This window comes from Argopecten irradians, chromosome 1, assembly GCF_041381155.1.
Source record: "Argopecten irradians isolate NY chromosome 1, Ai_NY, whole genome shotgun sequence".
Taxonomy (NCBI): domain Eukaryota; kingdom Metazoa; phylum Mollusca; class Bivalvia; order Pectinida; family Pectinidae; genus Argopecten; species Argopecten irradians.
Genome location: NC_091134.1, coordinates 31895440 through 31923282, shown reverse-complemented (window position 1 = coordinate 31923282; position 27843 = coordinate 31895440). Strand labels below are relative to the sequence as shown.

Sequence of the window (27843 nt, the reverse complement as noted above, 5' to 3'; positions counted from 1 at the left end):
GAGGTTACCCTTGGTCCCTATTTGTGCCATACAGATTTTGAGGCTGATAGGAAAAATAAGATGGCCGCCAGGCGGCCATCTTGGATTTTGATAGTTAAGGTTTGATATCCCTATTTCTCAAAAAGTGCTGAAGGGATCTTTCTCAAATTTAATATGTAGGTTCCCCTAGGGACTTAGTTGTGCATATTGCATTTTGGGACCGATCGGTCAACAAAATTGCTGCCAGGCAGCCATCTTGGATTTTTATATTCAAAGTTTGTTATTGCTATTTCTCAGAAAGTATTGAATGGATCTTTCTCAAATTTCACATGGAGGTTCCCCTAGGCCCCTAGTTGTGCATATTGTGATTTGGGACCGATTGATCAACAAGATGGCCGCCAAGGAGCCATCTGGATTTTGATAGTTGAAGTTTGTTACTGCTATTTCTCAGAAAGTACTGAAACGATCTGTCTCAAATTTTATATGTAGTATGTTTGAAAAAGTTAAAAAGTAGAGAAAAGATCCATCTTTCCTTTGTCAGATATACAGTCAAACCTCGATGTATCGAAGTTCAAGGGACCGCCAGAAAAACTTCGAAACATCGAGACTTCGAATTATTCGTGGTTGAAATTAGACTGATGACCAACTGTGGTAGTTGTACATGTCGTCTCCGTTCCGTAAACTTTATAATAATTGTATTTACCACAAGCAAAACAAAATAAAAACGAAGCATGCAATTAATCACACGTATTGCTATCGTTAGCAATACATACGAATATTATAAACAAGACTTACGTGTACTAGGCCTAACCCATGTACAAGTGTTCGTTTGGTGACTATTTAAGCGATGGTTAATATTACGGAATGAATATAAAAACGAAAACACGTTGTAAAAACGAAACTAAAAAGGAGGAACCGAAAGCGCTACAAAACCTACAAAATACTTAAATTTAGAATGATCGATTTGCTCCAGTATTTATGCCAAAGTTTTGCAATGTAACAGTTTTGAGTATGAGTTACTTATAATGTGGCTCGCTATTTACCGTTCCGTAAATTCTACAAACCGCTACCAATGGTGGCGGCGAATATCAAAAACGACTAACCGTATCTTTGCCGTATTAATGATTTAATAACGCAGCTTGTAAAAACAAAGCACCGGGTATCGGTCTGATTAGTGATATTAATTATCTTGATGATATCAAGCTAGCAACACAAGCTGTCATAATCCCTATTGTCCGGGGAAGGGCCGTCGCGAGACAGCTTGGTGTTACAGCATGCCGCGGGGTATCGGCGAACACCTGATCTGTACAGGTAAATTTTTATTCGAATCATCGAGTGTCACTTACCTATGATTCTATAACAAATGGTCCATGAAAAAAGTTCTATACATCGAGAACTTCGATTCATAAAACTTCGATTCATACATGGGTTAGTTAGTAATGTTATATAGTGAAGAAATTCGGGACCAGACAAAAACTTCGATACAGCGAGAAATTCGATTCATCGAAGTTCGAATCATCGAGGTTTGACTGTAGATCATTCTTTGGTGGGCGCCAAGATCCCTCTGGGATCTCTTGTTAAGCTTGGCTATATATTGTGAGAAAACGCCTCCAAATCTATCTTTCATGTCCCGAGATTAATCCGTCAAAACTGGTTACACGGCAACATTACATACGACTTGCCAGCGAGAAAGTGTTGTACAAAATATTACACGCATAGGTTGTCAGAGAATAATCTGGCACAGATAATTCCAGGCCATGTCAAGTCAGTAATTAGGTAATTGTTATGTTTATAGCTGAAAAAAATCTACAACTAGTGTGTATCAAAACAAGTTGATTTTGTTATGATCGAAATTCAGATTGCATTTGAAGGCCCCATCCAAACAATAAAAAGTAAAATGAACACAAATTACAGAAAAATATTGACACAATTAGTTCTTAAATAATGCATGGTAATATATATATATATATATATCCAATAGCAGGTCTGTTTTGCATTTAAAAAAAAAATCTGTTTTATTTACTGGCTCGCTGGTTGGCAGAAAGCCCTAACCTGTCTATAAAGGCAACCTGTCTATAGTGACCGTTTTTCTGTACCCCCTTCATTGGTCATTATAGACAGGTTTGACTGTATATTATCAAGTATCATAATAGTATTCACTAAAAGCTTGTAGTGTTGAATGATTAAGCTGCTTTTACATGGATTTTCTAGAATCTGTATATTAAAATACAGCTGTATATGGAAAGCTGTTCTGATAAAAGAAAAGAAGCAGAATGGGATTTTCAGTTGCAATCAGGTCCTTTATATAGTATATGTAGTTGCATAAAAATAGCATATTGTTTTTTCACGTACAAATACTGAACAAATCTTTCTCAAATACAGTCATTTTCTCGCATCCTTGTACATATTTTGGGACCAATTGCAACCAGAATAATGGTTTTGAAAATTGAAGGATTCTACATAAGATCCTAATGCATGTGTTTCTTCAAATATCTTATCCTAAGGTTTTAATTGTTGATACTGAATTTACTGCATATATTGTATTCCTTTTTGAGACTCAATGTTGGAAAATTGGCTGATGGCTTTTAGCCATAGTTGATTGGCTATTTATTATTTGTTACCAAAAAGAAGACTTAGTGAAAGAATAGTCAAAATAAGAAAAAATCAATGAATCAATGATGATTGACCATACAATGGTCAAAGTGCCTATAGATTCCCTAAATTGTTACAAATATCTAAATTGTTCAAGGTCAAGGTTGTAATTTGTATACCTCTGATCTTGTAGTAGTGTTGAGGAGCTATTAATTTATTATGAAAATGAGCCCTTCAGTATGACACAGATTTATACAGGAATTTGATGACTTAATTAACTTATATAATTTATGGAATAATTATACGGAGTGTTCTGATGTTGGAATGTGTTTCTCTCCTTGTGTGTGCTATTCGTACTATGGAGGGTTAAGAGGATGTAGGAAGTTTCCTCCTGGATGTTAAAACAGTTGGTGCTATATATTGGATGGGATGTATATATTTCTGAAGTGGAATGTACCATGTAAGTACTAATAGTGTGTGGAAAAGGAGTTGATGAGCTAGACAATGTAACCACTTCCATTTCATACTTAATTGTCACACCTCATATATCTAGACCATACACCTATGTGCTATGGTACCGGTGCCCTCAGGAACGTACGGTACATACAGTCAACAATTACTGACTGTTCTAGAACATAGAGTTGTTTTCTGGTGCACTCAGATAGATCTGAAGAACTAAAGATATTGTACATATACTATCAGATGTTTATTGTTGTGTTGAACAAATCATTATTTATTTTGTTAGGTGGTCATTATTACGGCCTGTCAATTGTTCCTTCTGATATTGGTGTTTTCTATTGATGATGTGCCATTATAAGGAAGGAATCCTTAAATCAAAGCTTGCTTTCTTATACATGATCGCCAAGATTTGTGCAAGGAATGCATGTGAATGTATTTGACTTTCATAATATATAGATTTCTTATTTAGCATAAAACTATACATTGGAGATCTCTCTAAGAAAATATGTATGGCATCAGGATCAGGATGGCATAACACAATGCCACCACTGCAGTACAGACTTGCCATTGCTCAATTTCCAGAGAAACTTACTGCCAATTTTAAGGATACATAAAACATTGCACTACAGACCTTCAGGATTCTGTAACTAACTTCATAGAGCAGTATAATAAGAAAGTTGAAAAATGTTATCAGTTCTTATTCTAAAAAGCTTGCAAATGTTGAAATTGTTGGTTGATGAATATAATACTGTGTGACCTTATGAATTCATCCTAACGTGCAACTCCAGCCATTCGTTATTTCTTACACGTGACCTGATCATCAGTAGTATATATTATCTGTATCTACAGAGACAGGTGTTAATAGTACTTATCAGAATGTCTCCACTTCAATAAAGATATCCTAGCATATGGTACAATACTGATCAAGTCTCCCCTATACACAAAACAGTAAGTCTTTACAACTGGTGGTGATGGGGATATATTAATTCTACTGCAGAGGGCGCCGGGCGCGGGTAAATGACTGAGGGGGGCGCGGTTATTCGAGACCATTTTTAGATGTTTTTTCTGAAACAGACTATAGTCATCTTGCTTTTAGTTTCGTATTTTTCTGAAACTTATGATAACCAACTTTCGTTTTGAAGTCATGATCAAGTAAGTATTGAAATTACATAATAATGAAGAAATGTATGCACTAGAAGTATTAAACATTGGTTAAATATGTCTGTTTCACGGAATTTTTGTATTTCATGCTAGCCTGTTTGTTTACCTTGCGTACACAAAATGGCGGACGGTGCTTTCGATCGCTACTTTCGTTTTGTGGCAGATGGGGAATACCGACAAGAGCACACAATAAAATGCTTATAAATGATAATATTACTGTTAGTTAGGAACCTTTATCATAGATATACAGTAAGTATTCATAAAACCTGTACAGACATCGCTAAAATGTTGATGCCAGTTAGTCTTCATCCATACACGTGTGTGGGACATTCAAGTGACACGTTTTGTTTTGAACATGGCGTTCTAGCTATTTCTATGTGTAAATACTTGGCAAGTTATTCAGTGCAATAAATTTATTGTTTATACAAGCTGATTAGATATCTGTTAGGCATCAGATTGATGTAAAACTATATTTCATTAGCGTCTGCAGAGACAAATCGTCACAATCTGGCACAAAAATTGTATGAAATTAGTTGATTTTTTTCAGCAAAAAACGTGGGGGCGCCCTTATTAGAGGAGGCGCTCTTAATAGGGAAAATACGGTATATTAATTCTACTGCAGAGAAACAAGGAGGACACTCTAAATGAAAGAAGAGGGTATTAATTCTGTCTTACAGAAAAATAGTTATATTAATTCACAGAGGAGGGGGGGGGTATGAATTCTGTCAGTAGCTATTAACTCTGTGACAGAGAATACAGATGTTATTTTACTCTACCATAACATAGCGTTCACTTATCATAAGACTCCCCCTGAGGAGGATAGTAGCACTTTGTGTACACGATTGTCTGGTCTTAGAAGACGTGTAGGTATGTATTCATTTATTGTTCTCCTTACAACACTCCTCTAATTGTTGATTTTCCATCATGTCGTGACCCTGGCTAACTTTTAACTGCCTGTCTCGGGGTGTCATTGGCCGTGTTTGTTATGATTAATCAGAAGATTTATTGCATTAACAGTGAAAACTGTTCGTGTATAGCCATTTGATAACAACTTTCTGGTATTTGATAAAGGTTTTTGCAGACATCATAAGAGATAACTTAGTTTTAAGCAATCTGTTTTCTTTGGCTTTTAGCCAGTAACTTAAGTAGCAGGCGTACACAGATTGGTGTTTCATAAAGGATTATAAACTAACATATCTTTAATGAAACGTTTTGGTTGGAAATTCAATTTTCATGTCACTGACCAGTCGAGGGGGTGAAGTCTATTTTCATAAGTTTGTTGTTAAATAAGGACATTGACCTTTGACCACTGACCAGCTGTTGACAATTTGTAAATGGACTTCAGAATCGTGTACAGGAAGTGGCAACAGATTTTGTTTTTGGCGAGGATCACCTCGCCCTTGTGATCGTGGTTGCAAAATTCTCTCTCAGTCAATTTCCTCAATATGATTGGCTTAGAACTTGCTCGCAGATACTAGCGCTCCTAACGGCAGTGTATTCAACAACTTTGATTTTACCGGGAATTTTAAATAGCAAATTTTGAATATGAAAGTTACTGAAATAAGCGTATCTGTAATGTTGAAATAGGAGAAGCAGATAACTGCTTTCATATCCTTACCATATACACTATCCAAATGATCTTAGGTTGGAAAATTTTCACTTGAATTGTTTACAATGTATCTAGACTTTCCGTCCCGAAAATGTTGTTAACAATGCATGAAGACGTTTCGTGTCGAAAATGCTTCGCTTCGCCCCACGCGTTTTTTCCCTACTAGTGACAATTATCCCGCAACGGAAAAAATGAAATCAATGTTTCACCTCAAACATCAAAATTTTTACAATAATGATTTTTGTAATTTGAATCATATTAGTTCGGGAGCAAATAAATCTCAGGACGAAATGGAGATTTGTTTATCACGGCTGCGTTATGCCACATGTACGTGTAAATCCACAATGGAAGAAAGACAACTCTAAGAAAATTTAGGATAAACTTTGTAAACTGATCAAATAGCGCGTGAGAGACGATGAACATTTTCTAAATGTCCAAGCTGGCGTAATCTTCCAACTTACGGCAGTTAATAAGGTATGAATATTTACCACATCCATAATTATCGATAATTTTTATAAGCATATGTATACATTATCAGATTATATATACATATTAAAGCACGTATAGAGGTTGTCGCTAAAAACATTTTAGCCACTTTCATCACATGTAGGCCTACAGGAGCTTGACGTTCTGATAATATATATAACGTATTCAGTAAACTACGTAATTAACGAAGTATTTTTGGTCCGAATGACAAAAAATCATACATAAAATGTTCGTATAACTCGACGTGAGATTTTTTGGACTACTTCATTTGTAGATCGATGAAAATGCCGATTTCTTTTTCATAATTCTTCCGTACAACGGCACTTAAAAAGCTGTTTCAATCTACAACAAACGTGGTGAAAACGGTTAAATGTTAAGCAATTATCCTGAGTTATATTTTATCAACAATCATCAGAGATTAGTAATTAAAACTTACATAAACATACTCCCGATGCTCACTTGCATTGTGTGATCACTCGAGCGGAACTAATCTCTACCACCTGGCACAGTCTTACAAAGGGGTGTTCTCTTAACGCCAACATATTTAGCAACAACAGGTAGGTGTTGTTTTAGGAAACAATAGGAAGGCAATTATATACTGTTTCATATAAGCTGTCTTTATTTTCACCTGTAAAGTCACTTGAGATTTACCTGTATTTCAATCAGTATCATAGGTAACATTAGTGGGTTTTGGATAAAAATTCCTTCAATATATTCCGTATTATATACAACGTAAATTATTAATCAAAGATAATCAGTGCTTTAATATGCTAAGAATTAATATGGAGCTACATGTAGATTATTAAGAACGATGCATTTTGAGTTCCAGGTGAAATATTTTTTTACAAATCATATCTCAATTTTATCAGAAAAACAGGTTTCTTGATCAGTGTATATTCTAATGTAACAGTATTCTGTTTTGACATAGGAGTTCCAGTAGGGCTACATTCTTAGCCAACTTTCATTTCTTGTGACCGTGCATAGTTGCGCATGATTTCTCTTATCGCATAGACGTACACCGTGAAGTATTTGGTTAGAAAATGAGTGGAGAAAAACAATATCACAAAAGTTTAAATTAATATTGTTGGAAATTTTGACCTGTTGATTATAGTTTGAGTTGGTAATCTATTGAAGCCGACACAAACACACATATATGATGTTTTATAAACATTGGTAATAATATATCATTGGGGTTTAATGCTCTATATGTATTTTTGATACAAAATATTTTAGAAGTCACTTAATAATGTAAAAATACTAAATGAAATGAGATTGAAGACTGTTACTTAGGGTCTTAACCATATTCATTTTAATACACATTATAGATGTTAATGTTGCAAGACTGGCAAAATTATTTCAAGTCCATATGTTGAAGGTCTTGTAATTCTCAAAATGTTGCAAACTTTTAGTGCTCAGAATACCAAATTAACAGTTTTCTAATTTTTTCTGTTTAAAGATTATAGTACATATACCAATTTGTATCTAGTAACAATGTTTGACCGAAATTCAACCATAGGAAAGAAATTTATATGTTATTTCTAACATGCACAAAAATATATAATTTTACTGCGCTGTTAACGGACAACAGTTTAATTATTGGGTGCTCTTTTGCTATAATGATATACAAATGTACATGTACATTTACCCATCTTAGGATACGAAAGCAGGAAAAATTATATAATTATGATAAAATGATGCATCCTAATGCAACTTTCAAAATATATTGTATGTTCTGTTAACTTAAAAAGGTCAGTCAAGTACAAGTAAAATTTGGAAATCATATTTGACATAAATTCACTTCTTACTCTTTGGTAGGTTATTAACGCAGATGTTACATGTACATGTACTATATATGTATATAAGGTCACTTAACAGACATATATGGAAGACCTTGTGGAAATAAATCACGTTTCAACAGGCAAAAGGCTTATATTATTTCAAACTTTTAATCAAATTGGTGTTACACTAAGTTGAAATAAGATAATTCCTTTTTGGATTTTTTCTTTGATATTACTGAATGGTAAAGTTACTTCCATGTGAAATAAGTTTCAAAGAATTTTGCTTGATTTTAGTATCAATCTATTGAAAATCTAATGAGATTTATACAAGAGATTTTAGATATATCAAGGAAATCTTTAAAATTCTTGAAATAAAATCATTGTGAATTTAATTTAATTTCATTCATAGATTCTATTGTTATATTTTCATAGATATTATCAGAAACATATATTATGTATATATGTATCTGATATTAAATATGAACACTTATTGAAATGAAAATTAATCAATATACACTTAGATAAGTATCAACACAGGTAACTTTTACAGGTAAATTTACCTGTGGCATTGGGTCTGCCTTTAGGAAAAAGACTATAACCACTGTCACAACAAACTACCCTACAGCTAAATCCAAAATGTTGGCGTTCAGAGATACACCCCTTACAAATGCAATCACACAAAAGCCTACACGATCACTGTTTGAACAATACTAGTTCTTTGAACTTTTTACTCGGCAAAATAAACTTATCACCGTGCCCATGCACACATGCATATGCATATACTTATACTTCTGTGTGCACATTATCAGATACATTATATGACAACTGCTGTATTACAATCAATTTATGAAGGACAAAACTCTAAAGAACAGGAGGACTAAAGAACAACAGAAAATAAATTTCAATAATATTTACTCTAAACTTGTATTGTTATTTATAAAAAAAATGTTTAATTATATGGTATTAGCCTTTTCGGTAATTACTCTGTTAATACATTTATTGTTTTCTTATGTTGTACAGAATGTCTACATGCAAGTATCATTTCAATTGGAACCAGTCCAGGAGAAAAAATGTGTGAACAAAATGAAAGAAATCATTTTCAACTGTGGTAGCTTAATACTGTAATAGTTTTTTATATGAAAATAATTACTATCATCATATTCAAATTCCATATATATAATACATTTAATGTTGTAAACATTTTTGATCCAAATAATTACCATCATCATCTTCATTCCATATATACAATACACATTAGTGTTGTGATTTGTGAATTTTACTTTAATATGCATATACTTGGTGTTTGTTTATTTTCTATGACATCTACATGCTTGAAATAAAAAGAATAAATAAAACATTAAATTTATAACACAATATGACATTAGTTGTTAATATTTTTAGAAAACATATTAAGATTATTGTTAATAATACACTAATCATCATCTTCGGCATACTTTATTCAAAATAAATTAGATATTAATTTGCATAACACAGGTTGTCTTATGTTTTCCCTCCTTGACTATCAATCTTCTCTGATCACTCTGAAAATGGTGATTTTACCTTTTTCGGTCGCCACATGAACTGCCTTAAATCAATTATATCCAATGTAATGAGACAACTGCATTTATTATAACGCTGTAAGGCAATTCTGCAAGATCAGCTTACATTGTTAATTTACATTGAACATATACATGCACAGTATGGTACCTTATTTATATCTCCTTTCCTATTTTCAATATACCTTGATGACTTGGAATCTTATCTGGCGGAAAAAGAATGTTAATTGTCTGACAACTATTGACAAATTATTTACAGATAATATTGAAATGTATCCCAAACTTTTATCATTTTATATGGCGATGACACTGTTCTACAACAAATGTTAAACGGATTTGAATAATATTGCATTACATTATTGCATTACATGGAAATTATAATCTAATATATCAGAAAGATAAAAGTTGTAATATTCTCAAAACGTAAATTGGCCCAACAACACCAGTTTACGTTATGGGATATAGAATTATTTTGATAAGAAGGGTATACATATCTATGTATATTTTTTAAACAATAATGGTAGCGTTTTTAAAGAAAAGGAAAAAAACTGCTGAACAAACAATTAAATCAGTGTCTACTATTTTTAAGAAACAAAGGAATGTATCCCTTCCTGTTGATTTTAAACTGAAAATATTTTAGTCACTTGTAATGCCAGTTTTATTATACTCATCAGAAGTATGGGGATTTGAAAATACAAATATTGTAGAAAAAATCATTTGTAATTTCCTCAAGTTAAAAAAGTGTATAAAACAATTCATGGTTTATGGCGAGCTAACAAGATACCCAATTGATATTGGAATAAAATGTAGAATGATTACTTTTTGGCATAATGTATACTTAACATGAAAATAGACCAGACGTTTTTAGCTCGCCTATTCGAAGAATAGGGGGAGCTAATGTTGTCACCCCGGCGTCGGCGTCGGCGTCGGCGTCAGCGTTGGCGTCCCATTTCACGTTAAAGTTTTTGAGCAAGCTTCTGTTTCGTCAATTGTTTAAGCTTAAGTCATCATAAATGTTTCTGATTTTATTTTCCTAATGTGTATGGATGCTGAACGTGATAATACAACCAATTTTGGGCCCTTTAGGTTTTTTTTGAGTCTGTTAATTTGTCATATTTCACGTTAAAGTTTTTGAGCAAGTTTCTATTTTGTCTATTGTTTAAGCTTAAGTCATCATAAATGTTTATGATTTTATTTTCCTAATGTGTATGGATGCTGAACGTGATAATACAACCAATTTGGGGCCCTTTAGGTTTTTTTTTAGTCTGTTAATTTGTCATATTTCCATGTTTAAATAGTAAATACTTGAACAACAACTTCTTCTGAATAGGCGAGCTTTGCTGTTCTCCGACAGCTCTTGTTTAAATGGCTGTAAGATGTTTAAGATATTTTATCAGAGCTAGTTTAAATCATGTTTGGATATATCAATCAACTTGCTGTTTTACAAAAGACTAATTACAAAAACTTGTTAAAAGTAGACCAATTGACCAGTTTATTCAGAAATGGTATGACTATATTGATAAGTCTTCTTGAGGACTGACATATTCTATATTTAAGACATTTTGGCATAGAAAAATATGCCTCTTGTCTGTCTCTGCTGCAAAACAATACTTGTTAACTGATACTTTGGTCCCAGGAACTTAATGAGAATAGCAATTCAGAATGGATATTTTAATTGACATCAAATTAACAAGGAAAAGGTTAAAGATGCTATAAAGTCATTTGGCATATAACACCATAGGAAATATTAGAATGGGCTCCTAAGAGTTTAGTATATGTTTCTTATTTAACACCTTGGTGTCCAAGGAATCCTCAAAAGTCCAAACTGGAAGGAACACTAGCAAACTTTATTTCTTATTGTCCAAAAAAAATGTTGACTTTAGAAATATATCCTCCAATCATTCAGACCGAGCCATTTAGTACTTTCAGTACTTTGTTTTTCTTCATCTTATCATCAAGATGACTGCTATTGTTACTCTCAGGATTAGGTAAGTTATATATACACAGATGGTATTAGTGTATTATACCTGAAATTTCTTGATGTCTTTAATTAGTAATTAGCAGAAGCTGGAATCTTTATCAGACATCTTGGTCCATTATTGGCGTCAGTTGATAATTACATATACGCCACATTCAGTGATGATATTAATAGACCGAGGGTTGATGTAAAAATGAATTACCTTGAAGTATTTATTTGAATGCAATTAATTTTTTTTTTTTCATATTATGAAATATTCATGGAAACAATACATTCTAATAATGGAAGCTAAGGCAATACAAATTGTTTAAAAAGGATTTCCCAGGGGAAATATATACAGAGGATTCCGCTTATTTGCATAGGTCATTTTCCAGAAGAAAATATGCAAATAACCGGAGTATTCGAATAGGCGGAGATGACATTTTGCACCTCCGTTTGACCCCACACATATGTGTGAATAGGCAAATAGGTTTCGTTTCGTTTACTTGATAAATATGTTAATTATTTACACTTAAAACGAACAACAAGTAATTATTTTCGAAGTTGTAAATCGATTTTAATTGTTTAATAACAAAAAAATTTCCAATATTAGATTCTTGTTTACGTTAGATCGACACGTGAATATTTGAGAAACAGCTAAACGATCGATATCAATTGCTATTAGATTCTACAAAACAGGATTGGATTTGTGTCTACAATTCTGAACCTAAATAATAAACAAATTTACGTACATTTGCCTGGCAAAATGAACTTACGATCGTGATTAAACTTCAAAGTGCCGATCAACTAGTAATGTTGTTTTTACACATATGAATTCGAAAATGGCGGCAGGTGATGAAGCCATGCGTTCACTCGACCTAAATGTGTTTTGAGAATTCTCCCTGTTTGTTGATCTATACGGCGAATAGCTTGATAACATTTCAGAAATTAATGCATATTCAAGTAGCAATGAAACAACGTAGCAAGTATCTTTTTTATCCTAAGCTTACATACTGTACGAAACTTGCGGTAGTCATTGCACGCCGACTTTGCATGCTTTTATGTCTCGTTCAACGAGACGCTTGATACGCACATGTCTGTCGTAGTCAACAAGAATCTGGTTGAACGAGACTACTGATCATGCATGGCGATTGTTATAAGGAAGCATGGTTTCTCCAACCGATCGCGAACTAAGGTACTAAGGTACGTTACGTTAATAAATAAACATATTTGAAAGTGCAAATGCTTTAATTAGATGTTTGAGCCAGTGAATATACTAAAGTTATGATCAACCGTATATCATAACCGTGTATGTATTAGTGAGATGCAGTTCAAGCTTTAATAAAAAAAAAAAAAAATCCTATTATTTCATGGTGTCGAGATAGTTTAATCTACTGTTGTATAGAAAAAAAATTTCTTTTATGGTATAGAATTATACTACATTGTATCTGCCACGTGGGGCGTTGCATGGCATATGGATGAATAAGGAAATATATGTGAACAGTTAAGTGTATGATATTTGTTTTAATGTGTAAAAGAAGGGTGGTATGGTTATAAGGACTCGATCAATAATTGTATGAAAATACTACATGGGCTGAAGGGACAAATACTGTTAGCAGACATGAAGTAGGCCATGTCGTCCCCACAGTATAATTAGGGCACAATCTGCATAATTAGATGAGTGGGATATATTGTACCGCAATGTATAATTAGCTTACATAGCAATTTTGTAAGCAGCTTCACATTGCATGGCTAGACAGGCAAATTAAACAAATAAGTATTCCAAACCAAGGGATAAAATAGTTCCAGAGTACACTATAGGACTTAAGGATGGAGTCTGGATGGAAAATCTTTGTGGAAGATCGAAGGATGGAGTCCAGATATATAGATCATAGAGATAATGATGGAGTTTTGGTAGAAGGCAGAATTGTGGAATATTGGTCAAACACAGAAGGATGAAGTCAGATAGAGGACAGAAGCTGGTAGTCCCAGTGGATGGCAGAGGCTGGTAGATCTAGAGCCTAAGTGGAAGACAGAAGAATTAATGGCATATCTTAGAAGAAGACAATGGTAGAGTCTTTAATATAAAAGACAGAAAGATCGAGAAAAGTATTAATGAAAGGATTCTTTGTATATAGACAGTGAATGATGGGAATTTTGTTAGACCAATTAAAAGGACAGATTGAGTTTTGGTTCAAGTTTTCACTAAGCCAATATATTTATATCTATATATCTGTAAATTAAATGGCGTCTAAGACCCTATATCATATATCTTGTGTGATCTTAATCATTGGTGTAAATTACAATAAGGATATCCTGGAATCAGGCTTGAAACTGGGATGAGTAATTTTAAAAGATGTTATTATGATGATCAAATGAAGTACACATGATCCTCTTGTCCTCAGATGTCATATAGACACGGATATACACTTATGTTTTAGACATTTTTTAGTCTTTTCTTGGGTTCTGGTTGTACATGAAGTAATTTTATGCAAATGTCAGTTTTCGTACAAACACTTAGTTCTTTTTTTCATGAGTGAGGGAAGTTTTCTTCAAAGTGCTTATTGATTAGTTTGGAAATGTGCTGGATTGTCTGGTACAGAAGGAAGTTAACTACATGGATGTAGGTCTGTGCATGTCTACAGATCTGTATAATATGGGTATAGTTGATTGACATGGCTCTGATCACTGAGTATCAAATGCTACATTATCTTGGCCTCAGAAGTGACTGGTCCCACATACGAATCTGTATGGTCACCATGGGTGCAAAACACTTTGCAGATCCATGCAGGCTTAAAGGTTGATCTAGGGGTAATTAGTTCAAAATTGGTTTTGTTTATATAGAAGCTATTTATTGGATTCTATAGTCAGCAATTTCATGTACCATGAGACCATCCTGTGTATATGCTGTAGACAATAGGAGGCTAAAGTTCTTTGATATCTGAAAGTACTAACTGTTCAGTCTTAAAATCACAAATAGTGATTTATTATGGAAGATTCCAAATAATAATTTGCTTCAAATTTATAATGCACCTTAATTTTTCTGGATTGGGGTTGAGAAATACATGTTCATTCCTATTTTGATAAAACATGTTTTGCAGGATAATTTGTTGTATAAGCATGATTGTGATAATCTTAGGGACATGATCATAATTAGTTTCCGAGTCAAGATCTTGTTTTTTTGGGAGATGATTGCATGGTTAATCTTTCTGAGGTGAATGTATGGTTTTCTGAAACATGGTCATATGATTTCTGTTTGTATTGATGAATTATGATGTAGGAATAATATAAGGCACTTAAAGGGCATCCAGTACCTAGACCCCTGAGAGTATGTTTTTAACTCAAAAAAAAACCCCAGATTTGACTCTATGGATTTGAAGCACATGTGTACATGTATTTGTATCGGGTAATAGGTTTTGACCCTTCAGATTTCTGGAAAATGATGATTTGACTTCTGAATCTCTGAATCTGCTAATTAACCATAAGGGAAATTTTCAGGGGTCGACTAGATGCGCATTTTAGCAGCACTTGGAGTAAACTAATTTGTCATAGATGTAGAGGTCACCTGTAGATTAACTGTATAGAACTTCAGTAGTTCAGGCAATGTGTGATTGATAATCGGGCAGTTAATGAGATAGGGGTCATCACCACCTACAGATTAAGTATTGGAAATGGAGTCTATATACACTACCAATGCAGATAAATTTAGTCTAGATTTAACACTTGTAGGCTACATGATAGGATGAGGATATTTAATGATTATCCACACTTATAATTTCGACTGCGAAATAATGGATAGGGGACAAGAACAAGAGAGATATATAGAGTACACATGATACTGTGTCACTAAGCCTGATTCTGTGAGGTACATTAAAGGTTTATCATCACATATGGGTGGAGCTCGATCTATTGTACAATAGGATATTTTTAGCTGGCTCTGTCATGCACTGAGTAAAGTGATATATCCAGTAAATGTAACTAATCATCTTTCCTAGCTACAGGCTTGTAAGTTAGGTTGTCATGTTCTGTTACTTGACCTGCAATTTTGCCGTCAGCAAAGTCTCGGGCTTAAAAAATGAAATTAAATGAAAAGACCTGTTGTATTACCCATAAATTTCACGAATTTATGGCCAAAGTTTATATATGTTTATACCTGTATGAATGTATGATAATACAGCTTTATCTATAACTGATATATGTAACATTGATTTCATCACTGTAACTTTAATTATTGCAATTGGTATTTTGGCAATAAATTGATTTCTCTATAGATTTATTTTCAATGAGTGCTATTGTTTTAATTGGAACTTAACATGTGAATGTATGACTCATGTGAGAGAAACAAAAATGATCAAAAATTTGAGGGCTTACTGCTACTGTAAATATTGAGGAATTACTTGACATGTAAAAAGCTAGAAAATTGCATGTGATGTCACGAAGCTAATTACAGTTATAAGAAAGGTTGTTCAGGACACATGTTACAGGCGTAACGTTACATTAGGTTTGGACGTCACCACAGATCAACATTACCAGATATGTGTCAGGCTGCTTTCCAGGTAGAAAATGGCTTATAGGCAAAAATTAGGTACCTGTTACTTCAGTTCACGACCACATTCGCACCTACACAGGGGTTAGGGTTCAGGTGTAGCGATGTTAACACCTACAGGGGCTAGGGGTCGGGTTAGAGCGACGTCAGTCTGTGTGATACACCAGGAGGAGTATATATGCTGTACACCAGGATGTCGTGATGTTGGTGATGTGGTGGCTTGTATTCCTATACATATTTAAGCAGGTACAAATTGCCATACAGCACTGATGGCCTAATTATACTTACATTTGGTATAGAACTTTAAAAACATTTAGATAGGTTTATGGTGGTGACCCTGAGGCTGACATCAATAACACTGTCAATACCAACAGAAAATGGAATGTAAATGTCGGGACGCATTGTAGAATATTGTAATTTACTGTTACATTAGGGATAGGGCTGAAGTTATATGTATTTATACATTTTGACTAGAGAGATCTTTTCTTGGCTGGATAACCTGAAAGTTACTCTTGTATAATTAGATCACTTGGGGAGTTTAAATTCAATCCATCATGCACTTTGTTACACATGCATGAACACGAATCAATTTCATCAGGATTGCTGTATAAAATCAATGTATAAAAGAACTGTTTACATTTTCATTTAAATACTTATTGATTTTAGTAAAAAATGGTCTTGATCATTATGGCAAAGATTGAACTCATGATCACGTACCACATATATATATATATATATGTATATATAGAATGTTAAAAAAATGTTCTTTGTACATATATCATATATTTCTTCAAGAAATAAACCTTCATGATATTAGTGTTTCGCCGCTAACGTTTTCAGCCCTACTGGGCATATATATACGGTATATGATTCTTCTGACAAAGATATTGCAATGTTAAATACAGAAGTACAATAGAAATAGATGATAAATATGATGCACTATATATGTTTATTTTAAGAGTACCAGATATAAATTTTAAGATTGCCAATGAACATGCATGGCAAACTGCAGTGTTGTTTTAAATATTTTACTACATTCTCTAGCATTTTATGGCATGATGCATATATCACCATGAGATGGTTTTTAGCTATTATTCATACACATTATTGCAGCATTAAGTTTTATTGCTTACTTCATGAAAGTAATTGTTTTATCCTTGAAACCTGAGGAAATGATTCAAGCATTGATAACTTGAATAAGTTGTTTTGTTTACAGGCCTGACAATGAGACCAACTATGTTAGCAGTGACACGACCGAGCTGAGACAGGCCAACGTACGTGCTCGCGGGGAGTTGCGACATGCCATGTCCGAGATCCTTCCCAATGAGCCTGTACGAAGGCGCAGTCAAACAATGGCCAACGCAAAAGAACACGCCTTCTCACGTTTACAGGAGGAGCTACAGAAAGCCCAGGATGTAAGTAGATTAAACAAATGTTATCTTTATTTGGACTTCTAAAAGGGAAGTTTACCTAAATCTGATGATGATTGGAATGATGATGATACTTGCTTGATTGTTTGTTTATGTTATTTGATGCTTCATCAACAGTTATGGTCATTAAGGGTCAAACTAATATTTTCATAATGTCAAAAATGAAATAAGATGGCATAACAATCTTTAAGAAAAATGTAGAATTTTACAATCAACATAGTCTGAAATAATTTATTTTAGTTGGGGTTTAACTTTTGTGGTTTTCATTTTTTTTTGCCTAAATCAACGAAATTACATCCCCACCTAAAATTAATCACTTTCAAAGTACACACATGAAATAAGATACCTTGTAACGTCATCCCACAAATTTAAATCCCAACAAAAATATTTGAATTTTATATTCCACGAAAATTGAACCCATCGAAAATAAATGATTTACGGTATATACAATAAGGTGTTTAGAAGTGAGAGGTTAGATGATTAGGATGATGCAGATGATGATAGTATTGGTTGTTGTTAGTGTTGATAAAGATTATAATAATGATGAAGATGACAACAATGACAAAAAGATGATTTGTTTGTCCTTAGGAGCTGAAGCTGAGAGATGAAGAGTGTGAGAAGCTATCAAAAGTTCGGGACCAGATGGGCGAGGAGCTAGAGGAACTTACTGCCTGTTTGTTTGAGGTGAGATAAATAAAAGTGTGTGATAAGTTTGGCAAAGGTTTGTCTTTCTTGCATATGAGTTACTCAAGAGGCATCTGTAGTTGTGCAATGCTGTTGTCAAATTTTGTAGGAAAGGACTGATCATGACTATGATATTAACTCATGTTTGTAATGATTATTATTTTAAGTCAGGTAGATTCAATATACCAGGCATTTCTGAAAGTTTTAATTGAAATAATAGTCATGTACAATTTCTTTTCATTTTTTCCTTCTTATTTTGGAAAAATACTAACTATCCACAAATTGATTGTGTTAGAAATGAAAACAAATGGAATTGTCATTGTTCTGTTAAAGCAATAGGATTAATATGCATTTTCAGGAAGCAAACAATATGGTTCAAGAAGCCAATTTAAAAAGGATGCATTCTGAAAAACTGCTGAAGGAAGCTACAGAAAAGGTGAATATAATCTGCTTTGCATTGGTAGTAGACTGGTATCCCAAGACGTTAAATTTACATTTGCTATAAATTTGGTTTCACTGTACTATAGCAAGTTTTTCAGCATATACAATTCTGCTAAATATATTGGTGTTGATTGAATCAATTAATCAACAGTACCCTATGAATTCATCACACTTTTGGTATCTTGTGTTATGTATCAGCATTATTGTCTCTACTAGATTGAGGTCCTAGAGGCTGAAGTCGTGGCTCTAAAACAGCTGGTCCTGACGTCCACCCCCAGTTCCCCAAACAAACACTTGCATCCCCAGATAGACACAGTCAAACCCGAGCCTGCTAAGAAAGAAAAAGAAAAGACCACTATTAAACCATTTTGGAAGACACATCGGCGGTCGACCAGTCACCATGAGTTCACTCGAGAAGCCAGACAGGAAGTTCAGGCCCAACAGGAGGCAAAGAATGACCGATGTAGTGATGTAAGTTATAACTAGAGTCTTAATCACAGCCTCTGTATTGCTATTAATAGTGCAATTTGATACAGATATATCAATGTACAAATGTATAAATACCAGGATGAGCTTTAGGCTTAGGCTCCCATGAGACAGGCTCGGTTTTAAGTGTGTGGCGTCCATTAGCCGAGTGTTAAAAGCCTGGTCATTATAGAACTGCTGGTCAGTGGTGTCATCGGGGGATACTTTATTTCTGTCCTATCACTGAGGTCTAAATCATATCACTGCTGGTACCTCTATCATATCATTGGCTAGACCTATATTATAGTGTCCAGTTCAGTAGATCATTTTGGCCTGATCAATTAGATCTGACTGTCTAATATCTATAATGATCTTGTGATACATTGGTACTAGTGCATGGATGTGAAAAATCAATTTTATGTAAGGGAGGTAACTCTTAAATAAAAACATTACCAGGTAGCTAGGTTTTGACCTAAATACAAAAAATAAATGAATAAATAACCAAAAATAAATTAATTTTTGTTTCTTCATGATATCAAAGGAGCAAAAATATCTCATGATTATGAAAAATATTTCATAAGGAAATACATATGTATTAAGTTCTGAATCAATAAATTTTCATTCTGGTAATATGTAAAGCTGTCTTAACAACACATGCTAATAACATAAAACATGTCTGTGGTGTTGACAGATTGATCCTGTATTCTTTGAGGAGTTCATCATGTGGAGAAAAACGCCAAGGTTGTCCAAGGACACCGGCTTCCTATCAAGGATGTACTCAGAGGACATCAGCCCCTGTCTCAACTTCACAAATAAACAGGTAAAAGTCAAGGTCACAGAAGGGTCACTCCTGTACATATACTAATTAACAGGTAAAGGTCAAGGTCACAGCAGGGTCACTCCTGTATATACTAATAAACAGGTAAAGGTCAAGGTCACAGCAGGGTCACTTCTGTATATACTAATAAACAGGTCAAGGTCAAGGTCACAGCAGGAACACTACAACTTGATTAGAGGATAGGCCTGTTAAATGACTTCTGCTACTTCTAAAACAAATGGTTTGATGATTGTTCAAAATTATTTAAATCACACTATTATAACTGAAATTTGTATTCTTGCATGGCAGTGAAATATTTTCATCTTTATATTGAAAATATTCTTAAGTGATAATTTGTATAAATAGAATATGGACAAAGAAGGCATATTTTAAAAAACAACCAATAGATACTTCAATAGAATATATACTCTGTGAACATAAGAATGCCATTTTATTGTTAATGTTGTACATGTATTTATTTTTCAGTTGTCCGAAAAAGTAAAAGACTGTGTAGAGAACAACACACTAACAATAGAACCCATTCCAGGGGACAGTTCTTATCCAAGGTAAGCTTTGATGGTTTGTTTGTGTAGTCAGACATTACTGGTTACTACGGTAACTGTAGACACGACATTCTTATAAGGTAGCAAGATGTTATTATTAGATATAGTAACTATAGACATAACTTGTTACTGAGGTAACCTTCCATCTGTTACCATGGTTACTATATATATAGTCTCATCTGTTGCTATAACAACTGGACTTGGTTTCTATGGTACATAATGTACAGGTTACCACAGTTACCAATTATCTGTAGCTAATATCGTACCAATGCATAATTTAATATGCATTCTGTCATCATACTGTTTTTATAATAATTTGATCCAAATTTATTGGTGCTGTTGCTCTTAATCTTCATCTGTATTTTCATTGAATCTGTTTCTTTGAATAGCAATGTTCAATGTATTTTACTTTGATCCCTACTGATACTATGGCTTTGAAACAATGGACCTCCACTCACCTGTTTTTACTTATATACTCTTTCTTTTGTCCACAGGAGGTGCTGTCTCACAGAAAACAACCGTCTGTGTAACTACAAAATCAAGCTGGGAGAGGATACAGTCTGGTACTCCATATCTCAGCTCTGTAGAAATAGGGTAAGCTGTTCTGTAATAAAACAGAACTGTAGAAATAGGGTAAGCTGTTATATAATAAAACAGAACTGTAGAAATATGGTAAGCTGTTCAATAATAAAACAGAAGTGTAGAAATAGGGTAAGCTGTTCTATAATAAAACAGAACTGTAGAAATGGGGTAAGCTGTTCTATAATAAAACAGAACTGTAGAAATAGGGTAAGCTGTTCTATAATAAAACAGAACTGTAGAAATAGGGTAAGCTGTTCTATAATAAAACAGAACTGTAGAAATAGGGTAAGCTGTTCTATAATAAAACAGAACTGTAGAAATAGGGTAAGCTGTTCTATAATAAAACAGAACTGTAGAAATAGGGTAAGCTGTTATATAATAAAACAGAACTGTAGAAATAGGATAAGCTGTTCTATAATAAAACAGAACTGTAGAAATAGGTAAGATGTTATATAATAAAACAGAACTGTAGAAATAGGATAAGCTGTTCTATTGTTTTCATAAACCTCACTAGCCTGTATAATTTCTCCGTTATTATACTGATGAGTCAATCTTGCAAATATCACCAGAAAAAATTTAGAATATCAATATAAGTTCATCACCTGGTAATTCTTTAGGGTTTATATACTAGATGTGTACGTTGTCACATAATGACCTAATTGTTAAAAGATCCCTGCTGTGTAATCAATGTATTCTTCACTGATACAAATTATAATATTGTTATTTTGTGGTTACAGATAGCATCAGTTTGTGATTTTTATACGTACATCAGATACATTCATCAAGGACTTGTTAAAAGTGAAGGTGAGTATACACTAGTATTATTGTAATGTTGTTTATATTTGTTAAAATATGTTTTTTGTTGATCTACTCAAGTAACATTGTTGTTACACCAACCCTATTTGATGAAATTACATGGAAAATATCACTGATGCCTATAACCACAGTATTTTATTCCTGTTTTACATAGACAAAGAAAGTTAGTGTTTGGAATACAGCTAAACTTCATATATTCTTAATAGATAGGTCTGAGTTATGTGAGTAATTAAGGGAATTCAGATAGGTCTGAGTTATGTGAGTAATTAAGGGAATTCAAATAGGTATGAGTTATGTGAGTAATTAAGGGAATTCAAATAGGTCTGAGTTATGTGAGTAATTAAGGGAATTCAAATAGGTCTGAGTTATGTGAGTAATTAAGAGAATTCAGATAGGTCTGAGTTATGTGAGTAATTAAGGGAATTCAAATAGGTCTGAGTTATGTGAGTAATTAAGGGAATTCAAATAGGTATGAGTTATGTGAGTAATTAAGGGAATTGAAATAGGTCTGAGTTATGCGAGTAATTAAGGGAATTCAAATAGGTCTGAGTTATGCGAGTAATTAAGGGAATTCAAATAGGTCTGAGTTATGTGAGTAATTAAGAGAATTCAGATAGGTCTGAGTTATGCGAGTAATTAAGGGAATTCAAATAGGTCTGAGTTATGTGAGTAATTAAGGGAATTCAAATAGGTCTGAGTTATGCGAGTAATTAAGGGAATTCAAATAGGTCTGAGTTATGTGAGTAATTAAGGGAATTCAAATAGGTCTGAGTTATGTGAGTAATTAAGAGAATTCAGATAGGTCTGAGTTATGCGAGTAATTAAGGGAATTCAAATAGGTCTGAGTTATGTGAGTAATTACAGGAATTCTGCTGTTATATTTAGTTATATAACCAACACCAGGGTAGGAGGAGTCTTTGAGTTGCGAGAATTCCAGTTCAAAAGGTTTACCTGTAGTTCATTACTCTCTCTTTACTTGAAGTAGATTTGGTAATAATTTGAAAGAATAAATTGTACATATCCTAAATATCTTGGTGTTAAATTTAGTAAAAATTGTTTTGACTTTTTTTTTTCCAGATAAAGAAGCATATTATGAAATTTCCCGTCTACGAAAACAGATGGCGCTCGCGCGGCTTGGCTACTCGTGATCCTAGTCCTGGTTTTATATAGCAGTTTAAACTTGCCAGTAATGTGTGGTGTATGTTTGTGAAGAGAGAGTGGTCATATTTTTATCTTACAGCTGTGACCTTAAAACCTAACTTAGTTACAACATAGAGCTTTATAGACAAGGACTTAGAATAGAATTCAATGGTGTATATCTACCATAGCTCAGCTCTCTTGAAAGTTAACAAGGCTTGTAATACAAATTGACTTAAATATGGGAGATAACTCATCCTTTATTTTGTGTTCCATCTAAAGTTGCTGATAAATTGCATTTTTCATAAAGTCCATTTTCTAGTATATTTAAAGTTTCAGCTACAGTAAATCACCGGCTTTATTTATAATACATTACAATTTACAGTTGTAATGTGATAAATGTTTTGTAAGTTTTGAACAAGTTTTATTAGATTTTGTATGCATGGTAGATTATGAGTGTGTATTAGAATAGGGTACTATTTAAATGTGTAAGAAATATATTAATCAGAATTTTGTCTGGATGTGCAGTGCTATCCGAGAAATTTTAATAAATGAGTTTCTTGATTGTGTGTGTATAAACGTAATTGTAGTCCAAGGGAGACAACTTGTAAATATACTTTGTATATATTTAATTTTGTGTATTAGTGTGCGAGCAACATGATGGGCATGTTTATAGTATATACTACAAATATGTGAGAAAATGTTTAATTTATATAAAATGCTGCTACAAATCTGTCTCTAAATATCAAAACACAACCATTGTAAAGTACATGTACTTTTAATTTGGTTTAAACCTAGAATTACAAAACCTATTTATAGTTCAGAGTTTAATGTTAAAGTCTGTTGCAATGTTTCAAAACCAAATTATTTTATATGAGAAATTCATAATGTTATAAAAGTAAATAACAAACTTTCACTAATTCATTACTTAATATACCTTTAGCACATTTTGGTGTAGTGAAGTGCCATTATAAGTTTAAAGAAATATTTGATTCTATACATATACAGTACAACTGTAACGGTCAAGTTACTTCATGTAACTCAATAATTGACAGCTTTTTCCTTGAATTTCACTGATTGTATCACCCACAGTCCATGTCGTCAGGGGCTTTTGTAGATATTGAGCACTTGATCATTTTTTGTACATAATCTTTAATGCTCATGTGTACTATGTACATAGATTACATACATCAATATCAATATATAATATATATATATATGTATATATCTGTTGACATTTTTATCCACCACAGTGATAAGTAAAACTCAAGGTTATGATATGTATGATCTTTAGAAAATCTTATTTTCTTTGTTTGATTGTTGAATGTTAGACTCTATACAGTTACAAATCAATTCATTCCTAAATCAAAATTTCCCACTTTCTCTTTTTAAGCTCATCATTTTTAAGCATAGCTTATTTAACACTCCATTGTATGAATACTGATATTAGAAGGGATTTAATGAAATAATTGGAGAATTTGTTAGATTTATGAGAAGCTAGACCACCAGCTGTTTTACTAAAGGTTTCTAGAGGTAGTTTAATTCTTTTTACAATTATATTTACAATTGATTTTTATTTAGCAGAGGTATTGTGTTGAAAAGTCATCAAAATCAACCTCACTTTTCAATCACATAGTTGATTTTTTTTCTTTTATAGAGATTGCATTTTGTTAAAATTTAAAAGAAATCGTCAACTAAACATCTATTCACTAAATTAAAGTGTGGTTAAAAGTGGTCTCCCTAATCAAATTCCATCTAAAAATGTATAAGTCACAAACTCGCTTACTCTAATGACATTTAAATTTTGTATATTTTGTAATTAAAATTATTTAATCTCTATAAATATATATATAAATATTTAATCAAATCGTGTGATGGCCCACTGATGCAATGAGTATGAAATAATTAGTACAAAGTGCAATATTTGTCCACCTGTAAATTTTATTAACCGTTTAAAATCTTCACCAGGTATATTAACTATAACATAAACTATTCAAGTTCAAGCTTCTTCAGAAATCTTTTTAAACCTTTGTGAATAATTTTAAAACTGTTTCTCAGTATGATCGATCGAGCATTCATTCAGGACTTAACTTCATGCAGTGCCATAAACGGTGTACAAAAGTTTTTTTGTAAGGAACTGATTAGGAACATGTAATAAGACTTCTTTCACTGACATATATTTTTCATGTTTTTGACAGTAGGTTGTGATAAAAACTTTCTACAGTGAGATGACAGATACATCTATAGATGTATGGAAATATTTTTTAATGAGCTGATACGTGACAAAGAAGCCCAAATTTTGGATTAACGTAAACTCACACAAGAGCAGGTAAATCTGAGGCATACAAGGGCAGATAACTGTAACCAACAGGAGAAGATAACTCTTCAAGTTAGAAGAATGATGACTTTGCATGATATAATAAAAAATGTCCACACAATCTGGACAGCAATGACAGTTATTGTAGGATGTGAGGCATCCTACAATAAATCATCTTGAATTTTTTAGGATTTTGTAGATGTAATTTTGCCTTATTTAAGAGACTTATTCAATGTTACAGCTTCATTTCATGACATTAAAGGGCTATTTGATAAATTATAACTGAAGAAGGGAGAAAAAGAAGAAAAATATTACAACATTGTGCCAAATATGGAAAGCTCATCTACTGGTATAAAATATGCAAATTTTAGTAATTATTTTCTTACATTAATTGAGTTGTGCCATTTCAAAAAGAACAATTGGTAAATGCATATGACATCTTTTTTTATAGAACTGTTATCATTGATATAATTTAACCTAAAGGCCAAGTTTCATTATTGCCCATTGTTATATAAACACGTACCCCAGTTTAATTATTGGGTTGTACCTACAGATGAACAGTATTGATAAGGACAGCTATATACACCAGATGATTTATTGGTTGTTACAGCCTTTGTTGTTGACACTCGTTGTGGAATATAATATTGAATTATAACAATGTATCACTGTTCATGCACAGCACCAAACCTAACTACATGTACTGTTTATTTAAGGTTTGAACCTCACATGTTTAAATCCATACTGGAGCTGGATTAGATTGATGGCCAGTAATATGGTTGCTGTTTCACAGTCAAGTGTTTTTATACCTTGTTTTGCCTGGCGTTTTTATTCTGTATCTGTCACATTCATGTGAATGTGATTTTGACACATTTGTACTGTTGTGAACTGAACAATTATGCTATTCACACAAAAAGTACTAGCATATAGGTACATTCTGATAATAAATTAAGAGTTATCTACCTTTCTCTCATTTTGACCTAATGGCTGCATGGATAGTTGATGAAACTAGTTGTAGGAATCCGGTATATCAAACAGGTCACAGTCTCTTAAGGTTCTTAATATGATCTTAAGTTGTCAGAAAATGATTATGTAGCTATCACTTATTGCAGTGTAAGGTTCATGTGAGCATATATTTAAAATTTCCATTCAAATAAATACCAGGGTTGTATGGGGTGATTTGATGTTTTCAGTATTTTATCTTTTTACATTCCTCAAAAATAGGTAATTAAAGTTGTATGAATGCTGAGTTTTCATCCATCTATTATTCCCTCTCCCTTTCAGAGATGGAGATCTAAATAACAGAAATAACCACAAGCATGGTTTTACCTCACTCCAACATTGTTAGAGATTTTGCATAAAAAACAACTTTTGTCATGTTCATGGTCAGCAGAATTATGTCAGATAGGTAATAAACTGGCTGACTAGTGGACTCTCGTGGTATGGGAGTAGGTTGTTCCTGTATTTACACATGAATTACATTATTCTTGGTTTAAGTGTACTCTGTTGAACTATTTTGAATACCTGATCGAATGTCCAGACAAATCTGTTAAGTGATGTTCATTTGTGTTTTTTAATGTCATAGGTAATGATTGTTCGTTTTCATTATTTGTAAAATATTGAATTTATTAAATAAATTTTACAAGAAAGATTTCTGAAGTTTTTTTCATCATTACACATTTAGCTTCAACTAAGATAAAAACAAATGATCTCATAATTATTTTTGTGCTCACCATTGAGAGATTTATGGTAATCAAGGACCATAAGGAACTATTTGAGAACGACTTTAGTACTTTCTGAAGCGATAGCAAGATTTCTGACTGACAGACGTAAAGACGATAGGATATTTGAAAAGCACAAATGACGACGAAAAGATACAACATGTGCAGGAAAACAAATCTGAAGGTAAAATGTGCGCGAAATATAGCTGTGCATCCACGAAAAAATATACGACATGAATAACTGCCAAATAAATTATTCACAAGACCCACCAAGCTGCATTGGTCAGGTTGGTCATTTACTCCAGAAGTGCAGAAGTGTCTGTTATCGACATAACACAGATTTGGTCAGGTTGGAGGTAGGCATCAATGATAAAAAGACCCTCCATTCCAAAGTCAACAGTGGAAATGGCTCCAGCTGTATGGGCATTCTATCATCAACTATTTTACCATAAGCAGATGTTGGTCAGGTTCTTGGATTGGTAGAAAAGTTGATGGTGGATACATGCCCCAGAATGTTTTTTATAACCAAATTTGGCCAGAAACATCCTTGGGAAAAGGGGAATAGAGTTTGTATAAATTTTGGCACTGACCCGCCCGGGGCAGGAGGGACGGGGCTCAATAGGGGAAATAGAGGTAAATCTTTAATTCACTTCTAGTCATACAGTTCTACATGGATTGCAACTAAATTTGGCCAGAAACATCCTTGGGAAAAGGGGAATAGAGTTTGTATAAATTTTGACTCTGTCCCCC

General features: G+C 33.2%; 1 protein-coding gene across 4 annotated transcripts in view; it reads left to right on the top strand.

Annotated features, from left to right (window-relative positions):
- Positions 1–27023, top strand: part of LOC138324303 (rab-3A-interacting protein-like) — a 54350-nt gene extending 27327 nt beyond the window's left edge. For 3 of the 4 annotated variants that reach the window (XM_069269387.1, XM_069269383.1, XM_069269393.1), the window contains 9 exons: positions 17340–17538; positions 18142–18237; positions 18596–18673; positions 18895–19149; positions 19835–19963; positions 20447–20526; positions 21018–21117; positions 21843–21909; positions 22999–27023. In XM_069269387.1, coding sequence (XP_069125488.1) covers positions 17340–17538; positions 18142–18237; positions 18596–18673; positions 18895–19149; positions 19835–19963; positions 20447–20526; positions 21018–21117; positions 21843–21909; positions 22999–23069 — 1075 coding nt within the window. In that variant the 3' untranslated portion in view covers positions 23070–27023. Of the gene's footprint in view, positions 1–11558; positions 11609–17339; positions 17539–18141; positions 18238–18595; positions 18674–18894; positions 19150–19834; positions 19964–20446; positions 20527–21017; positions 21118–21842; positions 21910–22998 lie in introns of those variants that run through there. The other variant, XM_069269399.1, reaches the window with a different exon arrangement.
- Positions 27024–27843: the final 820 nt, after the last annotated feature.